A 22,777-nucleotide genomic window follows, 5' to 3' on the forward strand; every position below is an offset into this window, starting at 1 on the left:
AGATCGGTTCTGTTTCACATTGTGGTTAACGATGTACCGCAGGTGTCGATTTGTATTCTTTTGTGATGGTCCTGCCCCCCTTCCCCCCTAATGTTGAGTTGGGCCGCTAATGTTGGTTTGCCTCCACTTCCCCAATGTTTTTGGCTGGAATACTACAAAAACGTGGGTAAAATATGATTATAACACACAAACTAGCTTCTTTGATCTTTCTGCGCAGTGGGAGTCTCGTACCACCTTCGTAACAAAATGTCATGGTTGCTCTCACCGCAAGATAAAAATCGTAACGGCTGAGCGGTTAAACGATGCAATAAACTTCACACACCTAGCGCCATAAGATACGCAATAGTTTGTGGGGCTAAAGTGAAAAGCTCTGGAATATGGGGATGACGTAAGTCCTTCATGTTTAAGCCCGCTCCCGTCCCCCACAACCAAAATACGTGCCGCCTCCCATGACCGTCATAGAAGCGCCAACGGTGCCTTAAAGTGGGCCTTCGGTTCGGCCCCCAATAATTTACGAAAACTGACACCCCTGCGGTGCACCATGATTTATTTATTACCATTGGTGGCTTCCGACAGAACGTTTAAGATTGTTATGATGCACTCTCATGGAGCCCACGTCACCCCTCGTCATAAAGACAATTTTGAATATTAAAACGAATAAGATCAGGGATGCGCAACTGGGGCTGTCTACCCAGACTTGGGGTCGGCTGCGCTCAGGCTTGGGGCGTCTTCACTTGGGATTGAGGAAGTCCCTGTGTCTGAGAGTGACACTGCCTTTGAGGGGTAAGGGTGCCTATTCTTCCAGAATTAGGGTCATTCGCTGCCTGGATTGTTCATTTATTTGAGCACAGGGGTGCCGTCGTATTTGGGTATTTTAGCTTCTCTCTCATGCAACTCTGTCACCTGGGTGGTGAAAGAGTGGGACAGCTTCCATTTCCATGGTCATGTATGATAAGGTCCTCTTGAATGCGCTTCTGTCTGACCCTGCGGCTAAGTCATGAACTTAGGACCCTACGGAGCGCCTATACAACAAAACAAGTTACGTGCATGTTAGGGCAGTACTTTAATCTAGGTCATTTAAGACGACGATATGTTGTACTGCGCCAATTTGAATGACAGACTTATGTTTGTAAGCGCGCGAGCATGTGCGTCATTTATGTAGGGAAAGCGTTATACGTGCTGCGGTTGTATGTGGGTGTTTGAGATTTGTGGCGGGGTGAAAGGAAGGAAACTGGTTTCACGTGATTTTTTGTGAGCTGTGGAGAAGCAGGGTGTTTTTGGCAAGGCAATTTTTCACCGTAACGGTATATTCTGGGCATCTATAATGCCGGGGTTCCGGCTGAAGAGGTGAAGCCGGGAGCCAGATAGAATTGTTATTTTTGATCTGCTGCACGCATTTCAAATGGTGAGTATTGTTCGATGCAGGCATATTACATGTTTCATACTTATGTTCTTTGTAAGTGACCACAGTCCACTTACAGTCTTGTTTTATGTCTGATGGTAAGCAACCCACTTTCCACATTCAAGATGGTGTATGCTATAGCTTGTAGGGGTAATATTGACCCATTTTGAACCATGCATTTGCTTATTAAAGTGGTATTATATTATTCATGGGTCAATTTCCTTCTGAAGTCATTAATATCTTACCAGCTGCAGAGTCTGGAATCGCTGTGAGCGTGTACAGGATTCCTAAACTGCCTGAAGAAGTAAGGAAACTGGGGTACTTCCAATGGTGGTAATATGGTGGGCTACACAGACTTCTAGGACTGACAAGACCTATTTGTTCTACTGGTATCATCTAAGATGGTTATAGTCCACCCATAATTTGCTGTTTAAGGGCTGAAATGATGACAAATTCAGGCAAACTTTATGGTGTTGCTTTTACCTTGCCACGAGAGCATTACTCATGTCTGTGACCAGAACACATCACACATACTGACTTGTCTCGGAATTCTTCATACACCACTGATTTTATCTTGCTCAGTCCTCAGATTGCATTCCCATGCATAAGTACATGAAATATGGAGTTGTACTTGCATTGGTATGCCAGTGGTCAGACAGCTAACAAAATGTAGCCTCATCCTGTCACTTGAAAAAGGTTCTTGCTGGTGGAAAGGTACTATTTAGTCTGCATTGCTGATCTGTTTATAATTAAAAACATGAAGTTGTCTCATCTATTCTTCAACTCTCATCAAACCTTCCAGTCTTTCAGCAGCCATATATTATTATCATTTAACTTATCAAGGTCTATCAGTCTTATCAAAGGCTACAGGCTGTTTTGGCCATTAATTTTGTTGGATCTACCCAGGCCACAGCTATATGTGGAGCAATGGAACAGGAGGGATATGTCAGAATGGGTTTGCTTACACTTATCCTCATTTAACATTGGTTGCAAAAATGGCAAAATTAGCAGTTTAGAGAACTTATTTGACCTGTTGGCCCTCTGGAAAGTTGGGTTCATGGTATTTGGACATTGTTGGTGCATGTTAGATTTCAGGCCCTGGTTTTACAATCACCACTCCTCAGGTGCAGAATTTCAGCCCTTGGACAATTGTACAGTGTTTGACTGGCTTTCACACCTGGCATTAAAGTATTGAGTCAGCCCAGCTATATTTTAGTTTGTTTCCGAATGGTTTGAGCAAGTGCCTTCAAGCACCATCCCATTGAGCACTAGTGGTAATACTATTATGATGATTTTAACCCAGCTTTTGCCAACCATACCTTGATTGTTGTATTAGGGAGGTGATTATGAGCATCTCAGAAAATATCCAGTTTTTACTTGTCAAATGATTATTGTCTGGGCAGGAGCTTAAAGATGCAGGCTGGAAAGCCAAGCACCCCCTCCCCCCAGTTTATTAAGGTACATGATTAGCTTAGTAGCACTAGATGGCGCAATGTACTGTCATCATCAAGAAAAACAAGGTTTTCTTGGTCACCAACATTACTAATACTTTTTTCCTTTGCTGTGAAAAACCTCACACGCTATCTACATTTTCAGATTTTTTGTTGTCGGTTTCCAGACACTTGAAAAACAGTGGTAGCAAAAGGGTATACTGGATATCTCATTATCATCATTTATTTATGGCAGTTATACACAACATATGAAATTGTGCGACTTAGCATGTAGCCAGCTGTAAGGTGTACATTTGGTTGTGTGCCCACAAATTACAGATAAATGTGTGTGGTACACCCTTGTTCTCAGAACTTGAAAGTGGCACTGAAGTATCCCTTCTATGGTCATTTTGGTGAAGTTGCATTAATGTTTATGACTAAGTTGTTTTGGACCTGATGTCTTCAACCAGGATTCTATTTTCATTTAAAGAGGGAGGTCTTCAACCAGGATTCTATTTTCATTTAGAGAGGGAGTAAGGGCCTCTGCAATGGAAGGTAATGTAGTTTTGTGATGGCACAATTTCCATGAGGTGAAAATAGTGCACAGCAATCTCAGTAGCTTTACAAAATATTAGTGTAACACATTGCCAGTTTTCAGTATAAAGGGGGTGGGAGCTCTTATTCTGACAACTGGCTGTCAGTGTAGCAGGAGGTGCTGGTTAAATGTTGTTATCAAGGAAATTTTTGTTTATTTTGTGTGCTGAGATTTGATTTGAATCACAATTATTGAATGCTGGAGAGTTTTAGAATGATAACTCCAAGTCACAATGCTGTATAACCAGTAGCTCCTGCCTTTCTGGCCCATATGAAGTTGCCATAACAAAGAAAAGATATTTTGCAAAGGTGCTTGAAAGGTGAAGAACGAAAGACTGGCATGTGGGGCAAGTAAGTAAAGTCCCTCCCATGTTAAAACAATTAAAGAAGCAGAATAGATGACTCAGCAGACATGTTAGGTGCCTACAACTGCTGAAATTTAAGGTGTCTGCCCGCAGTGCGGTGAAGATAATTGCACTAGAGGGAGAGGGCAGAGTAAATTTACACCTCCGAAACTCCACGAATTGCGAATAGTTATGTTCATGGTGGTAGGTGTTCACAAAAAGCCATATGCATATGCTCCATGCGTAATTCTTGTTCAGGTCAGTGCAGGTTGAATAAGATATGACAATGTGCTCATTTTCAATGTTTTAGTACATGGGCGCCAAATGACCACTGCAGTTGGCATGCCCGAAAACACCAATAAACAACAATAATGTTTTAGTACCATTTCTATCTGCACCTGTAATTACCGGTTAGTAAGTGCCATAAGTTTCATTGGCTGTTTTGTTTAAACTACCAGCCTGACTCTCATTTAAATGAAAACAATAAATGCATGCGGCAGTTTCTGGGCGAAGTGTTGATTTACAAGCAGCCGCCAGGGGTCGGATCCCGGGGGGGAGGGGAAGCAGACATCTTAATATGTCATTTATGTATGAGTAGTTTAGTGGTTGTCATCCACGGCCACCTTAACAGCACGAATCAGGCATGCGCCAGCCCTCTAATGGCGCGAAGAATACCTTAACCTCTCCGAAAAGAGTACAGATCCTTGCTCTTGTTGGGTGCTATTGAAGCGGAGACCTATTTGGCACCCCACATGTTTCACTCGCCAGCCACTATCAACCGCATTCACACACCTATCCCGCATCCAGTGTGGTGGTTGCGTGTTTAGTGTAGGATGCAGTTTCGCAAAAATGGTTTGGAGGGTTGATTACGAAAAATGGCCTAGCCTACTTAAAATAGGCAAAAAACACGTTTCTCCCGGGATTTAGCCCGCTTTCTTGTCTCAGTTTTGGGGTGACCTCCATCCCTCCGTAGTGAATAAGGAACTACATCCCTGTGCCTAGTGCCCAGCCAAAAAGATGGGTGCGCTGGCAACCGTCCTCCATTTCCGTCATCCCATCCCGCGCCGCCGTGGTGGCCCAGCCCGTCTGCCCCGTCGCCGGCGTCCTATCGGGTCGGCCCGCCTCTGACCTTGCCTGCGCGCGGGACGCTGGCGCCGCAGGAGGGACGCGCCGACGAGAAGCTGGAGAGGGCGCAGCGGATCACGCGCGACAACCCGTACGACTTGGAGGGCTGGAGCTACCTGCTGCACCAGGCGGCCGGCTGGCAGGTGGACGCGGCGCGCGACGTCTTCGAGCGGCTCGTCACCGTCTTCCACTCGTCCGGCCGCTTCTGGAAGCAGTACATTGAGCAGGAGGTAACGCGCGCGCCGGCGGCCGGACACGAGGGCGCGGGGCGCGCTCGGGCCGGCGCCAGTGGGCGGCGCTCGGGCCGGCGCCAGTGGCCCTGGTCAGTGCTGAGGTCGGCTGCAAAAGATAGCCGAGCGCTGTGATGGTATCAGTGATGCTCAGGGCTTGCCGAGCAGAGGCTGTGTGGGATCGATCTCAGTTGTGACGGCATTGGCCGTTTTTCACACGGCAGTATGTGTGACAGACGCACGGCATGATCGTTATGTGGGGTCATGGGCTTCCATGGGCTGCTTAAGGAACGTTGTTTTTGGCCCTGGAGGCCGAACTGGCTGCTCGGGAATCTGACACTGTTTCGAGATGTGGTGCGTGACTGTGTCATAGTGCAACTGTTTGACGTTGACTGCTTTCTTTTATTATTTCAGCTGAAAGCTAGAAACTATGACCGCGTTGAAAAGGTAAATATATTTCTCGTTTGCGATTTCATGTGTGGTCGTTCCACTCACCTAAGTATATTGCTATAGTCATATCAGTGGTGTTATTTAATATATACTTTAAAGTAGCTTGTATTGTTTCATTTGGCCAAGGAATCATCCTATCCCATCTTTGGAAGTGCTCGCAATGCATCTGTTAAATTATTTTATGTCAAGGAGCGCGAAATTTTAATCTTTAATATGAAAACTGTAATGTTTGATAATGACGCTCAACGCAATAAGGACGGTTTTCACGTAATAAATGGCGGTTTTCCTTTGGTAGCGTCACGAGTCAAATCGGGTGCGATGCATCAGCTGCATTACGAGCCTTCACCCCTCCCACGTGTTTTCTTGTGTATCGTGATGAGACCGCCGCCCGCCGGGCTTCGCGCCCCATTGCCCGCGCGTGTCGCGCACCGCCAATGGCGCGCGCCTGTCGCCGGGGCGTTTGTGGCGCACCGGTGCGTGTGCTCCTGCGGGTGGGGGGCTGTGCTGTCGCTAACGCGCCGGGGTCCGCGGAAACCAGCGCATTGGCGGCGGCGTCGGGGTTCCAGGGCCACATTTTCCGTTTGCGGGTATGAATTTCCAGCCGGAGAACGGGTTAGGTGGCGCTTAAGCTATGACTATGGTGATGCTGGTGTTATACCACAGGATGAGGCGAGTTATTATCATTGTTATCATCATATTATCATATAATATTATCATAGTTATTATCATAGTTATTATTGTAATATATTATCATTGTTATCATAGTATATAGCGAGTTATTATCGTATTATCATTAGTTATTATCATTGACTGCGAGTTATGCGTAGCATTGCGGTGTGTGGTGGCCAAATGGGCTCACTTGTCATTCCCGGTGGCTCGCACGGTTCCTTTCACCTTCACCTATCACTGACTGGGGACCACTGCATGAGGGCGTAATTTGAATATGCAGTCTGTGGCGGGTGCCGCTGGTCGTAATGGCCTCCGTTTGTCGTAAGACGTGGTTACGTTATGCGGAGTGGTTGTATGCGCAGCACTGAATGTAACGTCCCGTTTCAATTTTTACAACAATTGTTGGTGACTGCCGTGCATAAAGACGCTCCAGCGCGGCTCCAAAGGAGAGGGCTGAGAGCATCATGTCTGTTAACTCTATTTCTACGCGGCCGCAGCGACCTGGATTCATGAGGGATGGATTCCTCCTCCTCCCCCCCCCCCCCCGTGACAGTAGAAGCATTATGGACGGATCATGTTTCAGTTAGGTGCAAAATTCCCTTCCGGACTTGCATACCATTAAATGTGTGGTATCGGCAAGCAAGAAATGGGTGAAGAGAGACCCTTAACGTCTTGTTGCTCGTTTTGCGTTGCTGCTTCTAATTTAATGCGCATACTATACCGCAATTTTCGGAAAAAAATGCTGGTGTCACTGCATTACTGGAACACAACATCACAGAAATCGAGCATCCCACTGTGAGGTATACGATATGCAGCGAGTAAGAGGCACGATTCCTTAAAAAGGAATGCAATCCAATTTACAATCCTGTCTAATAAGGGAGCTGTAATCCATTGCTCACTGCTGCCCTGGAAAACGGAATACAATCCCCATTGCGTTCTCTCCTGATTTTGTTCTTCAAACCGTAACTGAGTATGACACAGGGCCTGATGAGATCTGATAGACGATGATAGATAATCCCATTGAAAGGAAGTATTCGTGTGTCTGTCGCGCCTGTAACACGTATCGCTATACGAGTGGTTTCTCCAGTGTTATTGCAGCTCTCGTCACGTACCAGGATAATATGCATGTTGTTGGCAAGAGTTTAGCCACATTTACGGTCTGCTTGCATGATTTCAAAGGCATTTGGTTTCCTATATAATTTCAGCCACCAGCTTGTGCAGAAGGAATATAAAAAGTATTGCCCACTTTGTTGCCCGGACGATGTGTCTGTTATTGAGCGGAAGAAGTGCGTTATTGGCGCAGACATTGCATGACTTTGACAACCCTTGTGCGGTCACGAGTGTAGAAAAATATACGAAGCATATTTTCTTTAAAGATGAAGGTTGCGATCTCGACAGCCAGAACTAGATAAGCTCTGGAGGGGGGGGGGGGGGGGGTAAAATCTCTACCGCTGTGTTTTCCTAAAGTAGAAGCTACTTAGAGCTTCAACGTGACATCAGACAGCCCTGGATGCATCCGTTGGCACGAGGACAATACGTCGATATAACCCCAAACCACCCAAATCGGTCGGTGACCTCTTCAGCCACAGTCTGGCAGCCGGGACGTCCGGTCGCCGGGTCGCCGGCCGGCCCCGCCAACGGACGAGCGTCTGGCGCGGTCCAGCAGCCGGCGAACGGTGTCAAGCTTTCGCGGAGCGATGTCTGTTTCTGATGTTGTGTCTAGGGCTCTCACTTCGAATTTGCCAATGCTCAACGTCAATATCTATTGGAGGGGAGCGGGCGCCGCCGTTCGCAGAAGGCCGAGAGGTTTCCAAACAACGCCCGATCGGGAACATGTCACGCGTCTGAGAGTTCGGACGGGTGCGTGGGTATCTGGCAAACTTCACTGTCAAAGCGAGTGCTCCACATTTGTATGGAGTTTTGAACTATGATGGTCATCTTAAAGATTATTCGGTAAAGTACACCCCCCTTCCCATTCTGGGTGTTGTTCCAGAGCAGTGTCCCCTTCATGTTTGTGAGCGATACGCCCTCGAATATATGCGTACTGTTTGGGAATGTTATTTCAAGCTCACCTAGACATCCATGACGTCATAATGTTATTCAACTCCTTATATTCCGTCGGCCATGCTGCGGTCAAGGCCAATACGAATATAATTGTCGAGTCGTTCATATTCACTTCGTTAGCCTGGTTTCTCAATCAAGGTGTAAGGTACGACGACGCTGCCAAACAACGGCGTATTGAGCATTACATTTGCCAAACAGAAATTGCGTTGACTAGAGTGGTCTTTTTCACTTAAAAGTGTGCCAGTAGTTATACGTGAGCTGATTGCATCATATCTGATGTTTGTTTCAGTATTTTCAGATGTGGAACATTCTCTTTTAGGGGGAACTTTTTTGTCAGTACATAAGCGTCATTGATTTGCGTTCCAGGCTGCCTCATATTTAATGTGGCCTCGACCGCGGTTAAATTTGGTGTCGTTTGACGACAAATTTGGTAATTTATTGACAAATTTATGGATTTCATTGATTTTTTGTTTAATTTCTCAGCAGTTGTGTCATAACTATGCAACACTTTTTGTTCTACGTGCGTGACCTTGCTGATTGCCGATCTATTGCCCGACTTACGGTGTCGATGCCCTTTACGTGGATCATTTCGTTCCTTATTGTTGACCGACGTTAATGACCAATTTTCGTGCTCGTTTGGCCTTAAGAACTTGATCCATCTCAGCCGTGACACAGTTTTCCATGTATCATCACCCAGGTACTATTCTCTGAAGGTTGTATGTCTGCGCTAGAGGCACACAATCTGAGAATCCTGTTCAATAATGAACGGGCAAATCCTGAACGGGCTTGAGTGAGACGTTCCTCTTCACGTTCTGATATAGTTGTATGTATGCACTTGTACCCAAATTCATGGCGCTGGCCCCACGAGCTCTCCCAGCAACAAGCTCCGCTTAACTGGGTGGACTCCCTGGACATCCAGCTCAAGACCCAGCACGAAAAATGACCAGTGAATTGCCCCTCCGACTCGTGTAACTGTACAACCTTTACTAACACTGCGAATGAGTGGTTGTAGCCGATTGGGTGGTTGTAGCGGGCTGTCATTAGCTGACTTTGGCTATGACTGTGTGAAGCCTTCTCATGTATGATTTGTCCTTGCCTTTTGCATAACACAATTCCTGCCGGGCCTGCACCACCTCTTCGCATGCTTCTCTATGTTTGTTTTCTCTTCCTAGCTGGGAGTGCCGCGACTTGATTTTATGTTTTTTTTTATGTTACCGTACGGTTTATTGCGTGGCTGGGATAGCGGAGGGACACTCCTGGTTACCTGTTCTTGGGTATTTATATAAAAGAATACGACACCGATAGGCATCACGTCAAATTCGATAGAGATGGGGAACTTATCCCCGTACGGCGGAGCCTCTAGCCCACGTCATGATATAGAGGAGAACGATACAATTGGCACCAGTTTCTCTGTGATCGAACAACTGGCTCCAGCAACTTTGCTCTCTTCCCATTTAGTCACGAGCATTAGCAGCCAAGAGCACACCGATGCACGACGGTAATGAGTGGAGATTGTCGTTTCAGTTTTAAGAAAACGCCTGGTCAGCCGGGTTATGCAAGTCAATCGAACAAAGTGTATTTTTGATATTGCAGCCCTCTCTAAGCGGGAGGGGTAAGATGTATGACACCTGTCTATTTCTGGGAAGATCTGTCTCTCGATGAGTTTTCCCGGGATATATTGGTTCAGGACGCGTCCAAATGGCGCCAAGAATATTCGTGCGGCTGCTGTCTGCTGTGTATGTTCGAGAGAAATCACAGATCAAGTTGCACTCGGCCGCGAATCCGGCGTGTTTGATTGGCTGCCGGAGCCAGATAAATCACAGGTCAAGTTCCATTCGGCCGCCTTCCCGGCGTGTTTGATTGGCTGCCGGAGCCAGATAAGTCACAGGTCAAGCTACATTCGGCCGTCAATCCGGCGTGTTTGATTGGCTGCCGGAGCCAGAGAAACCACAGGTCAAGTTGCATTGGGCCGCCAATACTGGCGTGTTTGATTGGCTGCCGGAGCCAGATAAATCACAGGTCAAGTTCCATTTGGCCGCCAATCCGGCGTGTTTGGTTGGCTGCCAGAGCCAGAGAAATCACTGTTCAAGTTCCATTCGGCCGCCAATCCGGTGTGTTTGATTGGCTGCCGGAGCTAGAGAAATCACAGCTCAAGTTCCATTCGGCCGTCAATCCGGCCTATTTGATTGGCTGCCGGAGCCAGTCGCCGGATTGATTTTGCATTTTTTTAGGGAGAGGCAAACGCAAGGCGCAATATTTAGCTCAGTGATTGTCATGGGCAAAACGTGCTCGGCAGCGAAGGTTGTTTTACAAAGGGAATTTCTTTTTAAATTCCCAATAGGGATCAGCACTGAGCAGTTCCCTTCGGCCAGTTTTGCAGCTGCACACGACTCTCAGCGTCATTTAGCACGGACATCGCTTCATGGCTCGCAGAAAGCTTCTGCGGTTGATGACAACAGATCAAGTGGAATGTGAAACAGCTGGCGGTTATGGACGGGTCAAAATTGATATATTTAAGTACCGTTGTTTGCATCAAACCCCGTAGCCCTGATCTCATTGGTGCGGATCGGCTGGGAGCGCGGACCTGGCGAGGCGCACTCTCTGCCAGCCCAGGCAACCGTGATATAAGGCTGCACTGCAGTCATGCGCTGTGTGTTAGGCTGCACGTTGAATGCGAGAGTTATTGCCAGATGTGGCGCTATCTCACTACGTCACGTTGGAGGTAGTGCTGCCCATTTGTGCTGCAATAAGTCACGTCGGAGCTAGTTGTGCACCGCTGTGGCGCGTTATACGGTTCGCCAGCGGTTGCCACGGGCGTGACCAGCGCCTCCCATAGTTTTGCGTCGTAGAAACGATGTGCATATTGGCAACTGGTGCCCTGAGATTGAACCAAACTCCCGAAATTGATCCCAGCTCCTGCCTGCCAGTTGATTGAAAATTGTCATATTTGGCGTTCCTGCAATGCCTTGCAGTCGCATACAACATTGTCATTCAGCGTGGCTAACACTTCAGGATCAATCCTTTGGAACAATGCAAATAATGCCAAAGGTTCAGCCCGTTTCCTGTATCGGAACGCATACCAGAACCTTGTTTTTCACTTGTCAGCTGACAATCGCCTGAGGATGACCTTGCGTGTGGCGCCGCTGGCGTTATTTCCGTCACAGACGAAAAGAAGCGAGGAACACATTCGTACAATATCAAATTCCAGCTTTCTAAAATGCTTCCACCGCAGCGAGGAGCGGTGGGCTTACTACGGACACTGTCCGTAAAGCACGCCGGGCTTTCATTCGCGTCGTAACTTGTCATAATCTGTTCTAAACTTGGCTTTCACGAGTTCATCCATGGCGCATTCGGGGTACAGGCAGTAATTGCAGCACGTTTCACTTCATCCGCTTCGCCATACTGGGGTGCCCGCCAGCGTACTATCGGCTGTGTCTAGCCCACCTGGCGTCCACGACCAGTGGGGCTGAGCTTTCTGTGAGAGGTGGTTAGCGAAAATGGTGGGTTCTGGTGGATGCTGCTGCATGTCATAATCAGTACCTGTTAGCAGCCACGGCTGGTGTCCAGAAGGCACGTGTAGTTGAGGTCCCTGGGATCAGCATCTTCGACGCCGACACCTTCAGATATCGAAAGCTCTGTCAGCTCCGTTCAGATATCGAAAGCTCTGTCAGCTCCGTTCAGATATCGAAAGCTCTGTCAGCTCCGTTCAGATATCGAAAGCTCTGTCAGCAAGGGGCTCTTCAATTGTTCTGCCCCCTGTCAAGAATGTGTGGCATAGAATGGATGGCCTGCCCTCATTTATCTTTATCTGCAAGTAATTGTCTCACATGGCCATAAACTTGAAGCACGTTTTGTCTCTCCCGGATGTGCCTAGTCCAGATTGCGATAATACTCTAAGCTTCCTCTTTATTGGAAGTATCTCATCTTTTTTGTACTTTTCACTTATTAGATCAGACGCGTACGGTTCGATCAGTAAGACCAGTTGTCTCGAAATACTTTTGAATAGTTAAGAATTTCGATTTGAAGTAGAAGAACCTGCGGGAGAAATCTTTGACTCTGTGTCCACCGCTATGAAAGTGATACATTTAATTTGCCTGTTTTTCCCCGACGTGTATACTCTGTGATATTTGCAGCCCATCAAGGTGTCAAAATGTTTGTGTACCGAACGCTGCGAAAGCTTGAAATACTGTCTAGGCAAAAATACATGCGCACATGAAGCTATTATCCACGAATTAAAGGAAATTTTACACTTTGGTTTTGATTTCTCCCCTAGGGCGTTTAGCCCAGCGGCTCACCTTGAGGCGCACTCTGGCTTTTGGAAAAAGAGTATCACATGACCCATATGACGCACTAGTTAAACTTCAACTAGCGCACTTTTCGGTAGTAGGTCCTTGCCATCTACCCGGCCAATCACAAACGCTCTTTTATTCGTATGAGTAGAGATGCCACAGCGGTTATGACGACGGTGTTAACGACTGCAGGGGAGAAGCGTAGTGTTGTAGCAGAGCGTTGACAGCATGATTTGGACGCGTGAATAATTAAAATTGATGTCCTTATTATGTCTTGGTGATGATGCGGTGTCAGTATCCAGCGCTATTATTAAACTTATTTGCTCCTGAGGCTTCTTTCGAGTATGTCTTTGAATTATGTTCCAAAGGTGGGACACTCACAGAGGTGGGAGTTGATAGCTACCTGTTCACCACGAACATATGTTTTGTATATATGTACGAACATATGTTTACACCTCTCTGTTTTGCGGGCTGTTCTTTCCATCCCTATTTTTTACGGCCTTTGTTCGAAATCAGACGCTGTAAATTGATGCTGTAGCGTCGCCTCTACTGGTGAGCCATGAAGGTGCATGTGGGATGTGTGACCAGACGGTTATGAACGCTGGCCCACTTAGCCGCCGCGCTTCATCGTCCACCATCGCCGCGTGTCACTAGGTTATAAATTCACGTTCTGTATTGCTTGTAGCACACAAGTCTCTCTTATTTCACTCTTCGATGGCTGGTTAATGAAACTGAAACACCAAGTGCTCTCACTGGCACGGGCGCCCTCTTCAACAACTTCAACTGCTGTTGAAGTTGTTTCGCCTCAGTTCTCGATCAGCAGTTGGATAGGCGTCAATAACCTGTAGTCCTCTCGACGCCAGCGGAGGTCAGACAGCTGCTCTCGTTCCTGGGCTTCCATTCCACTGTCAAGGATCCCATCCGACGGAGGCTGGTCACGAAGAGAGGGAATAGGGGATTTGGCTTCGTTTGATTCAACGCGACAATCATCATTTGCGACAATCACAATCATTTGCGACAATCATCTAAAAAATAAGACGGTCGCGAGTTGTAGATCATGTGTGTTCCTGCTGTCAAGTTTTTTTTCTATTCTGTTCTAGGGGTTTGGTTGTTGGGGAGGGGGGGGGGGGCATTGGGATTTTACGACGCACTCAGCTGCTGGGGCTACATGGCGTCACCTGCCTCACACCCTGGCAGGAAGGGCGGGCACCGCGGAAAATCGAACCCCCGTACCTCGGGTTTCCCAGACATGCAGTAGTAAAAGCAAACGCGTTAGCCGCTGCACTGCTGGCATCCTCTAGGGGTTGAATTGTCGGATTCGTTGTAAAGATGTAACCTAAACGAAACCAAATGGCATTTTGACAGGCATTTACCAGAAATATTATGTGTGCAAAATAGGTGCATGCTTCGAAGGGTTCCCAGTATTTCTTGACATGAGTGCCGCCTGGCCGTGCCACTATCGCCATGCATTTTTTTTTTTGGCCTTGCTCTAGAGAGAAACGACATGTTCCAAACTTTTTCGCCAGAATAATTATCTTCTGTTTCACTAGGACGAAGCTGTCTTGTGCAGGGTATTCCATGTTTGGTGGCACTCCACGCCATGCATGCTGTCGGACCGAGTGGTTCTTCTTCCCCCCCCCCCCCCGTCCCTCGAAACGGCAAGGCCGCGCTGACCGCGGCGCGCCAACTCATCTTCCCCCCCCCCCCCTCCCCCCGTCCCTCGAAACGGCAAGGCCGCGCCGGCCGCGGCGCGCCAGCTCGCGTCCCCCGCCCCCACGGCCTGCCACGCGGGTCGCTGGTCCGCGTCGCGCGCGGCTCGCTCGGCGGCTGCCCGGGCACGTCCGGCGGGCCGGAGCCGGCCTCCAGTCCGCCGCTCCGGTCGCTCCTGAAGTGCATGCCAAGCAGAGGTGATGAGGTGCGGCCGGACGCCCGCCGGAAGGCCGCCCCGGGTCGGGATGGTCGGGCGGCGGCGGCGGCGGCGGCAGCAGCGCTGGGGAAGATGCTGGTCGCAGGGCTCGAGTCGGCGTTTTGCCGGGGGCTCTCCCACGCGTGCTTTATGGCATGAATCTTGTCAGTCTTGTGGTGGATAGCCTGCATTGTTCGCTCTTTTCGTGTTGGGCGACGCATGAAGTTTGATTGTAAGGAAGATTAGGAGGGCATGGATTGTAGGGGTGCACAGGAGCAATGTGGCACGCCTAACTTCAGACCCCCATGTTTCTGTCGTGGTTTTCGTAAATGCCAGGGTCCACCTATCCGTTATATTCTAGCTGATGAATTGTGTCATTGCAGGCAAATGTTGGACAATAATATTGCGTAATGAATTCATTGTCTTGTTGATACTGCTGATGTGTTACGGGCAGCGGGTTGCAGCGTCATTACAGCTGGGATTGAGTACATTTTCTGTTGAGTAATCGACATTGGGTTATTCCATTTGACGTTGGCAGCCTTTCATCGCCTGCTTGTTGGTCTGCTGGTCGATATCTCCATAAAAAGGAAAGTAATCTAGTTTAATAGCTCTTTCAGACAGCGAAGTAACGTAGGGTCCGGGCGTTACGTCATGGGAAATGCAATTGTATTGTCAGCATGTAACACATTGCGAGCGTACTGGAGCAAAGCAGTTGTGGTGTACTTGGCTTCGAACTGGACGTATTTGGGAGCTATTCAGTAGCCACCCCTGACCAACAAGGGGCTGCTTATTGGTACAGAAATAAACCGATTCCAGGAGTATTTAATGGGATTGAGTATTCCGAGAGAGTGTTATGTTCTATTTATTCCAAATGAGCGGGAAATGGTATAAAACCACTGCACGTCCATCTACATGCGGTATATCGCGTATCATTGCCGACGAAATGAGCCTCGCCTACGTGTGGCGTAGAACAGAGCCATCCAGATATTCCGACGCGTCATAACCTGAGGCGGCACGAGTGTGGAGAAGTATGGCTGAATGGAGATAAATCAAGAACCTTAGACACGCCTTTCTTTCTGGTGTGAAAATGCACGTGTGTGCTGTGTACAAAGACAGTTGTAAGACGCGAATTGTGCTCGAAAAGTTGTCGAAGCCAGTGTGTTTATGACACCTCGAGGATGGTACACTTTTGTTACGACCGGAGAGTTTCGACCTCATCTAGACTGTTCTTGAAACGGATTTGTTATATTCCGTTTTTCCTAGCGCTTGCTTTGCACCTGCTTTGAAGGTCGAATTTGCAGTCCAGGTAGTTTCAAAACAGGCTCGGCCCGTTTGCCCGAACCCGTACATATGTTGAAGACGTGTGCTGGGAACATGGAGCATCGTTCAATGCCGTACGTTGAAAATATAATCGTAACGCTTGAAAAATATTTATGTTCTTGTGTATGATACTTGCCGTAACAGGGTGTTGACCACGACGGCTTGTGTTAGTATTTAAGGGCAGTAATAGCGGCGACGAAGGGAGCAATACGGCCTCTCCGGTCTTACAAAGTTGTCTTTAACCCCTTTTTGGATCGTATTGTATTGGATTGACTTGAGCTAGTTGGCTTTCGAACCCCTGTATAGCGACCTCTCACTTTTCCTTTCGTGCTATGCCATTTCACTGGGCTCCGCTTTCAAAAACGTGAGATGCAAAAAGTACGAAACAGTATTCCACCGCCGATTCTTGACGCTGGCGTTTGGAGCCTTGTTTTCCTGTTGTGTTGACGGCGTTAAAGGGAACGCTCCACAGTTATATGGGGCTTCGAACTGAAATAGCCGTCCTGAGGAGCTTACGGTGCGTTTCACAATCCTGCCCTTCTTAGGATCCGAGCCTCTCTAGTTTCTGAGTTACGCGCCCTCGAAACTGGGGAAAGGTATATCGGGGAGAGGATTTAGAAGTCACCTGGAAGTCATGACGTCAGGTAACATCATCCAGATCCTGCCATTCCATAAACCATACGGTGATCAAGACTGAGACAAATCTGATTGTCGAGGCGCTCACATCTGGAGTTCGTGAATACGATTTCCAGATATAACGGCCGCCAATGGCCCTCAATCAATGCTGTGCAAGGTACGATGACGTGGTGAAACCATGACGTATTGAGGAGCATCTTTGCTAAGCAGAGAATTTCGCTGCCTACAGCAGTCTTTTCCACTTAAAAGTGTACCAAAAGTTATAAGTTAGCTTGTTTCATCGTGTCTGACGCTTGCTTCGTGATCTTGAAATGTGAAGCATTCCGCTTAAGTTTTGAGACTTCATGGCTGTCGACCATTTTGAAAGGTTTTCGGTGTTCAGTCATTTCAGCCCAGACACTGAGATGGATGACAAATTAGGCCGCAAGGCCGTGCTATAGTTACTCACCGAAGCTGGCCTGCGATTATGGTAACGTAAAAATGGTTCAATGTTGAGGTCACAAGGATCAAGTGTTAAAAGTTGTTCACCGTAATCTTGAGCCATATTTTGTTGTTGGCCGTAATGCGCAATGCGATACTAACGCGTATGAATGTAAGAAAGAAAAACGTAAGGATAAGTTAGCGCTTGAATTCAGATCATCCAAGCTAGTCAGCGAAGGTTGAAAACACAATGAGTCGTGAGATAACTTCACATGGACAACTTCTATTACTTCACAGTGCCCCTTTTAGGGAAGGGGATAGTGTGAGGAAGGGAATAATGGCGTACTTTGGTGCTATGTTCACCCTTTGATGCTGGCACGTAGCTAGAAGGGCGGGGGCGGGGGGGGAGGGGTTGGAGACGGGTCCACAGCCTCCTGAGCCAAGAGGTTCGCACGAGATGATGTGCGATTTCTCAAGAACTTAGCTTAAATTTGAGTAGTTGGGAAAAATTCACGTCCCACTCGGAGAAATATCTGGCTACGCGCCTGTCTGAACATATGGGAAGCTACAGACAGCCACCAAAAGACTCAATTTCACCATATTTGACCCGTCTCGACAGATCATTTAAACAGACAGCCAACCTCCTGGGCGGAAGCTTTGAATCAGACACCAGACTACCGCGTGTTCTTTTCAGGCTAGCATGGCTATGGCTATGAAAAGCGGCTATGGCGGCTTTAATTAAATTTTATAAAAGCGGCTTTCATGCTATGAAAGCGGCCGCGGGATTATCCCACGCTGCGGAAGCTGGCAAGGCTTCGTCATTACCAGGTGAAGGCTGTTTTCACTCGTACGTGAAGCACAGGGACGGTGTTTCTCCTCGCCATTTGCCCACACAAGCTCGGCGGGGCTGCGAAACCAAACGGGCGGAAACTCAGCTCGTAGGAAATGAATTGATGTCCGGTGTGGCCCTCCCGTGTCAACCGGTGACCTTTAGGATCAGATCAACGTAAATCCCGTTCCTGCGCGGCCCCAGGGAAAAACACATTTTTGAGAGTGGTCCTCTAGACCCCCTGAAATTTCTGAGGCCTTTCGACGAATTGGTTCGCAAATGGTGTCAACCAACTTCAAGGGGTTGGCAGGAAATTGCGTAGCGGTAGAGAGGGAGAAGTCGCGACTGGTGCCGCCTTAGATTAAGCACAAACCTTTTGATTTGATTGATTTCTAGGATTTCTGGGCCAGGCTTTGAAGTGGTTGTTGCGTAGTTTGACCCTGATCTCGCCACCTGGTCACGAAGCTCTGGCTCGACGGCGGAATTTTGGGACGAGATCTTGCCGCGCCGCGATGATCGGGACGGTCTGTCCAGGCCGCTGACATCACCCAACTGATAGCGCGGCCGCTGCCACCGGTCGTAGGCCAGCCCAGTCAGGGGCAAACAGCTAGCGCCTTTGAAGCGTCTCGAACCCACCCCACCACGGGTGGGGGAATCGGGAGCCAGGCGCGCTAACCAACTGAGCCACGGGGATGGCCGACCTTTAAATAACTCATCCCGTTGCGCTTCGCGTTACCAGGTAGGAACTAGCCCCAAAGAGCAGCATAGACGAGAGGCGTGAAAAAATACATGGTAGAATTTTTCATAAATAATGAATGGATCCTCGTATGCCAACTCCCGGCCTGGAGAAACAAAAATGGTACGAAGGCACCGTCAGGAAATACATAATGGGAGGCACGTCACTGTAAACCTAACCTCTCACTTGTCTGAGCTACGAACATGATGAATATGGAACGAGTTCGAATGAAAGTGATTGAAAAATGGTCACCACATTATGACAGACTCTCTGATTGTGATACTTTTGATAGTCAGCATTACAGCTCTATGTTTGTGCCTTAGGCTCTTCATATTTTTGTTGGCATTTTGCGTTCTCTGCTTACGTGACATAACCTATATGTGAGGTCTACCCCACGATGAAATGATCCGGGAAGCTTTAGCTTTGACAAGGACTCTATGGGAAGCGAAAGGATCCCACCACAGAAAATTCTGAATCCGCCTCTGCAAGAAGCTGCTTGTGTTTCAATCACCGCTGCTACACGTGCCAAAACAGTCATGTTTTGGAAGGGAAATTGATCGGATTAAAACCTAAAACCCACCTAAACTACCCCGAGGAGAGTGTTGCCTGCAGTGTGCCAGCGCTTATATGAAGACACTCGAGCGTGTCTGGAGGGAGTGGTGAATGTACTGCGTGACCATACAGGCAGGGCCCCGTGTGTATAATGTACATGCTGTGCCTAGCAAGAATAACCCTCTGCCTCGGATGCCAAGTAAACGTGAAGAACAATATGCGCAAAGCGGCCGCAGCTGTTAGTGTAAGCACGCTGCTAGCGCGCACACCCCGCCGCCCCGCCAAATACATGTGTGCCGCCTGCAACCGAGTTTTCTCTCCGTCTGGCAGCTCTTTCAGCGCTGTCTGGTCAAGGTGCTCAATTTGGACCTGTGGAAGCTGTACTTGACGTACGTGAAAGACACGAAAGCCAGCCTGCCGTCGTTCAAGTAAGTAACTGGTCGCCTTCGATAGTGCCTGTGCGGTCAGGTCGCTCCGGTGCATGTGTTCGGGTGCGGCCAGATCGCCCCGGTGCATGTGTCGGGGTGCGGCCAAATCGCCCTGGTGCATGTGTCGGGGTGCGGCCAAATCGCCCCGGTGCATGTGTCGGGGCGCGGCCAGATCGCCCCGGTGCGTGTGTCGGGGTGCGGCCAGATCGTCCCGGTGCGTGTGTCGGGGTGCGACCAGACCGCTCCGGTGCATGTGTCAGGGTGCGGCAGATCGTCCGGTGCGTGTGTCGGCGGTTGCGGCCAGACCTCCGGTTCATGGTCGGGTGTGCGGCCAGATGCCGGTATGTGTCGGAGTGCGGCAGATCGCCCCAGGTTGCACGTGTCTGGGTGCCGGCCAGACCAGCTCCGGTGCACGTGTCAGGGTGCGGCCAGATGTCCCGGTGCGTTGTGTCGGCGGTGCGGCCAGACCGCTCCGGTGCATGTGTCAGGGTGCGGCCAGATCGTCCCGGTGCAGCTTGTCTGCGGTGCGGCCAGATCGCCCCGGTACATGTGTCGGGGTGCGGGCCAGATCGCCCCGGTGCACGTGTCCTGGGTGCGGCCAGACCGCTCCGGTGCATGTGTCGGGATTCCGGCCAGATCGCCCCGGTTGTGCTCGGGGTCCGGTGGGCCGGCAGGAACCTTCGGTTGATGTCTTCAGTGGTAGTGATTTGGGGAAGGCTGATGATGTCCGGTCGGTGTTCGTGTGGTCGCTGTCTCGGATGGTGATGCTGGATCCCTGAAAGTTGCGATCTCGTGGACCCGGCCGTAGCTGGGATTGCTCTGCCATTGAGGTAGCGCCGCGCGGTGGGAAGCCTATCTAGACACCGGTATGCTTAATGTCGGTGTTTGTTCTTCGTCTTTAGCTGTCTCCTTATATTCTTGTACTGCAGGTTGTCGTGCCTTTCACTTAAAACATGCTCAGGTCGCCCTAAACAGCTGCTTTATGGATGCGTATACCTGGCCGGGCCAAAAGCGTTGCCGACCTTTCTCGATTTTTGCGAAGTGACCGATACAAACGCGCGCCCCATTGTTTGAGATTCGAATCATGGTCTCACATTCGAGGGTTGGTGCATTGGCAAATAGTCCGGCATGCAACGTGGCCCGGGGCAAGGGACACGATCGCCGACGGCAGGCGCTCGTGTCGTTTTAAGGAATGCAGTAAGCCGTGCCTGTTATTTTGGAGAAGATTGTTTTCTAAGAAATAGCTGAACAGGTCCCACCCCGGTTTTGTAAACCTTTTTTGTGAACGCTCAAATGTGCCTGCGATATACGCGTCCGGGTGGCAGATTGAAGGCGTTGCGTCCCGGCGGGGGTCAGTTTCACCCTTACTGAAATTAAAGAAAAAACGGCGACTAGATGCCCTAAATTCACAGGTTGGGTAGGCCTGTATGTGAGTGAAATCCTGGCGTCAAATTTTGAGGCTTCTAGGTCATGACTGTTGGGGCAAATGAGGTCAAAGAAGGTCAAACTCAAGCTCTAGATGAGTGTCCGAAGTGCCCTTAAACCTCCTGATGCAGCTGCATTTAACCCCGATATGTCGACTAAACAAAAAGCCGCTCGGGCTCATTTCAGGTCAGTGGCTTTCTTGCCTCGAGATTGCTTTTATTTGTCTATCTAATGTCTAGTTATCTATCTAGTCTTATGTCTGCTAGCGTCACTAAGGCGACATATTCTCTACAAAAAAGGCTAATGGGGGTCATTTTAGGTCAGTCACCTCCTTCGACATTCATTTAGTCCAAAGAGCAAATCTGTTGGCGTCCTCGTGAAACGAAACCCGAAATGAACTTCGTTAACTACGCTTTAAAGCAAGGCCTCCAGTAACTTGTAATTTGGCAATTGGGTTTTCACATCGGTCTGACCTTCATAGCTGATCCAAGGTCCGTAGGATTAGTTGTAATTCTAAACTAGATTGGTTGGCTGTCTAAGAAATCGTTCCAAAGGTGTATGCATTCGTCTAACACTCCGTTGTCGCATTGGATTAAATGATTCCCAAGGAATTGCCTTCACTGATACCCAAGGCCCGGCTCTGGCCCGTTATAGGTCACCGACCGTAAAAACTTTTTATTCCATCGATTGTCTATTACTTTTAATTTATTTTCATACAGATGGATCGGCTATTGAATTGCCTATAGCTGTTAAAAGTTCGGTGTCGCTACGCCGCACCAGTATCTAGGCGTGTTGACGTAAGCTCCTCCTCGAGCGTATGCAGCTGGGTTATGTGGCAAGCGCGTTAGACAAAAAAGGGTGTTTATTTGCGCAAGTTTGTTGCACGTTGGTGTAATTTCGTTGAATATTTGCGCAGAAATCAAACGAGCTGTGTGTATCGTTTCATACACGGGGCTTAAAAGGAATGGTCCGCATTTGAAGATATTGCATTAAGCATCAGCTGTGATGAAGTAAGCTATCGTATCACTATTGGTACACTTTTAAGTGGAAAATACTGCTCTAGACAACATATTATCTCTATTTAGCAAATATGACCCCCAGTGCGTCATCATGTGCGTGCAGGTTGGTATAGTATCACCGTTTGATTGCGTCGTCGTACCTTGCACATTACTTGAGAGCCAATGGACGGCCGTTACGTTTGATATCGCGCTCACGAACGCCAGACATGAACAACTCGATAATTATATGTTCTTGACCTTGATCATCACGTGGCTGATGGAATGACAGGGTTGGAAGGGCGAGGTTTTGGCGTCATGTATGCTTGAGTGACCTTGAAATAGTCTCCGAAAAAGTGCACGTCCTCGCTGGCGTGAAGCTTAGAAACTAGAGAGGCTTAGGCCTTTAAAAGGGCAGGTCTGTGAACTGCACCAAAGGGTCTTCAAGATTTCAATTTCAGTTCAAAATACTATGCAAATGGGGAACACTCCCTTGAACCAAATGTCGGTGTGGTGCGTTTCGCCACTTCTTGCTCAAATGTGCCACTTACAGAACAAAATATAAACGTTTTGTTTTCTGGCGCGAAAATTGAAGAGAAAACGTAGGTGAAGTTAATTGTCGAGAGGATCTGTACGATCGCCTTAGATTAGTTTGCTAAGATGCTGACTTCAGGTGCATTAAAAAAAGACCAATACAATGAATTTAGAGTTATTAGTTTGTTTGGTGTAGTATCACCGTGGCATCGCTGGCCCATCCATTTTCGAACCGAGCGTGCGGCGGCTTAGTTTGATAGACATTGAACATTGCAACGGAACTGAGCGATTGTAATGTAACGAGCAGGTTTCAGAAATCGATCCAGCACCGGTCGGAACTGGTGATTTTCTACTGTGAGGTGTTACTCCAATACGGGGTGTGAAACCGGTTCGACGCCG

At 48.5% G+C, this 22,777-nt stretch overlaps 1 protein-coding gene across 1 annotated transcript in view; it reads left to right on the forward strand.

Annotated features, from left to right (window-relative positions):
- Window positions 1-1,138: 1,138 nt before the first annotated feature.
- The window catches only part of LOC119093308 (protein suppressor of forked-like), a 46,728-nt gene continuing 25,089 nt past the window's right edge, over window positions 1,139-22,777 (forward strand). Inside the window, 4 exon segments of the mRNA XM_037216251.1 lie at window positions 1,139-1,405; window positions 4,922-5,125; window positions 5,540-5,572; window positions 19,327-19,424. Coding sequence (XP_037072146.1) covers window positions 1,403-1,405; window positions 4,922-5,125; window positions 5,540-5,572; window positions 19,327-19,424 — 338 coding nt within the window. The 5' untranslated portion in view covers window positions 1,139-1,402.

The sequence above is a fragment of the Pollicipes pollicipes genome, unplaced genomic scaffold (genome assembly GCF_011947565.3).
Source record: "Pollicipes pollicipes isolate AB1234 unplaced genomic scaffold, Ppol_2.1 Scaffold_4002;HRSCAF=4701_pilon_pilon_pilon, whole genome shotgun sequence".
Taxonomy (NCBI): Eukaryota; Metazoa; Arthropoda; class Thecostraca; order Pollicipedomorpha; family Pollicipedidae; genus Pollicipes; species Pollicipes pollicipes.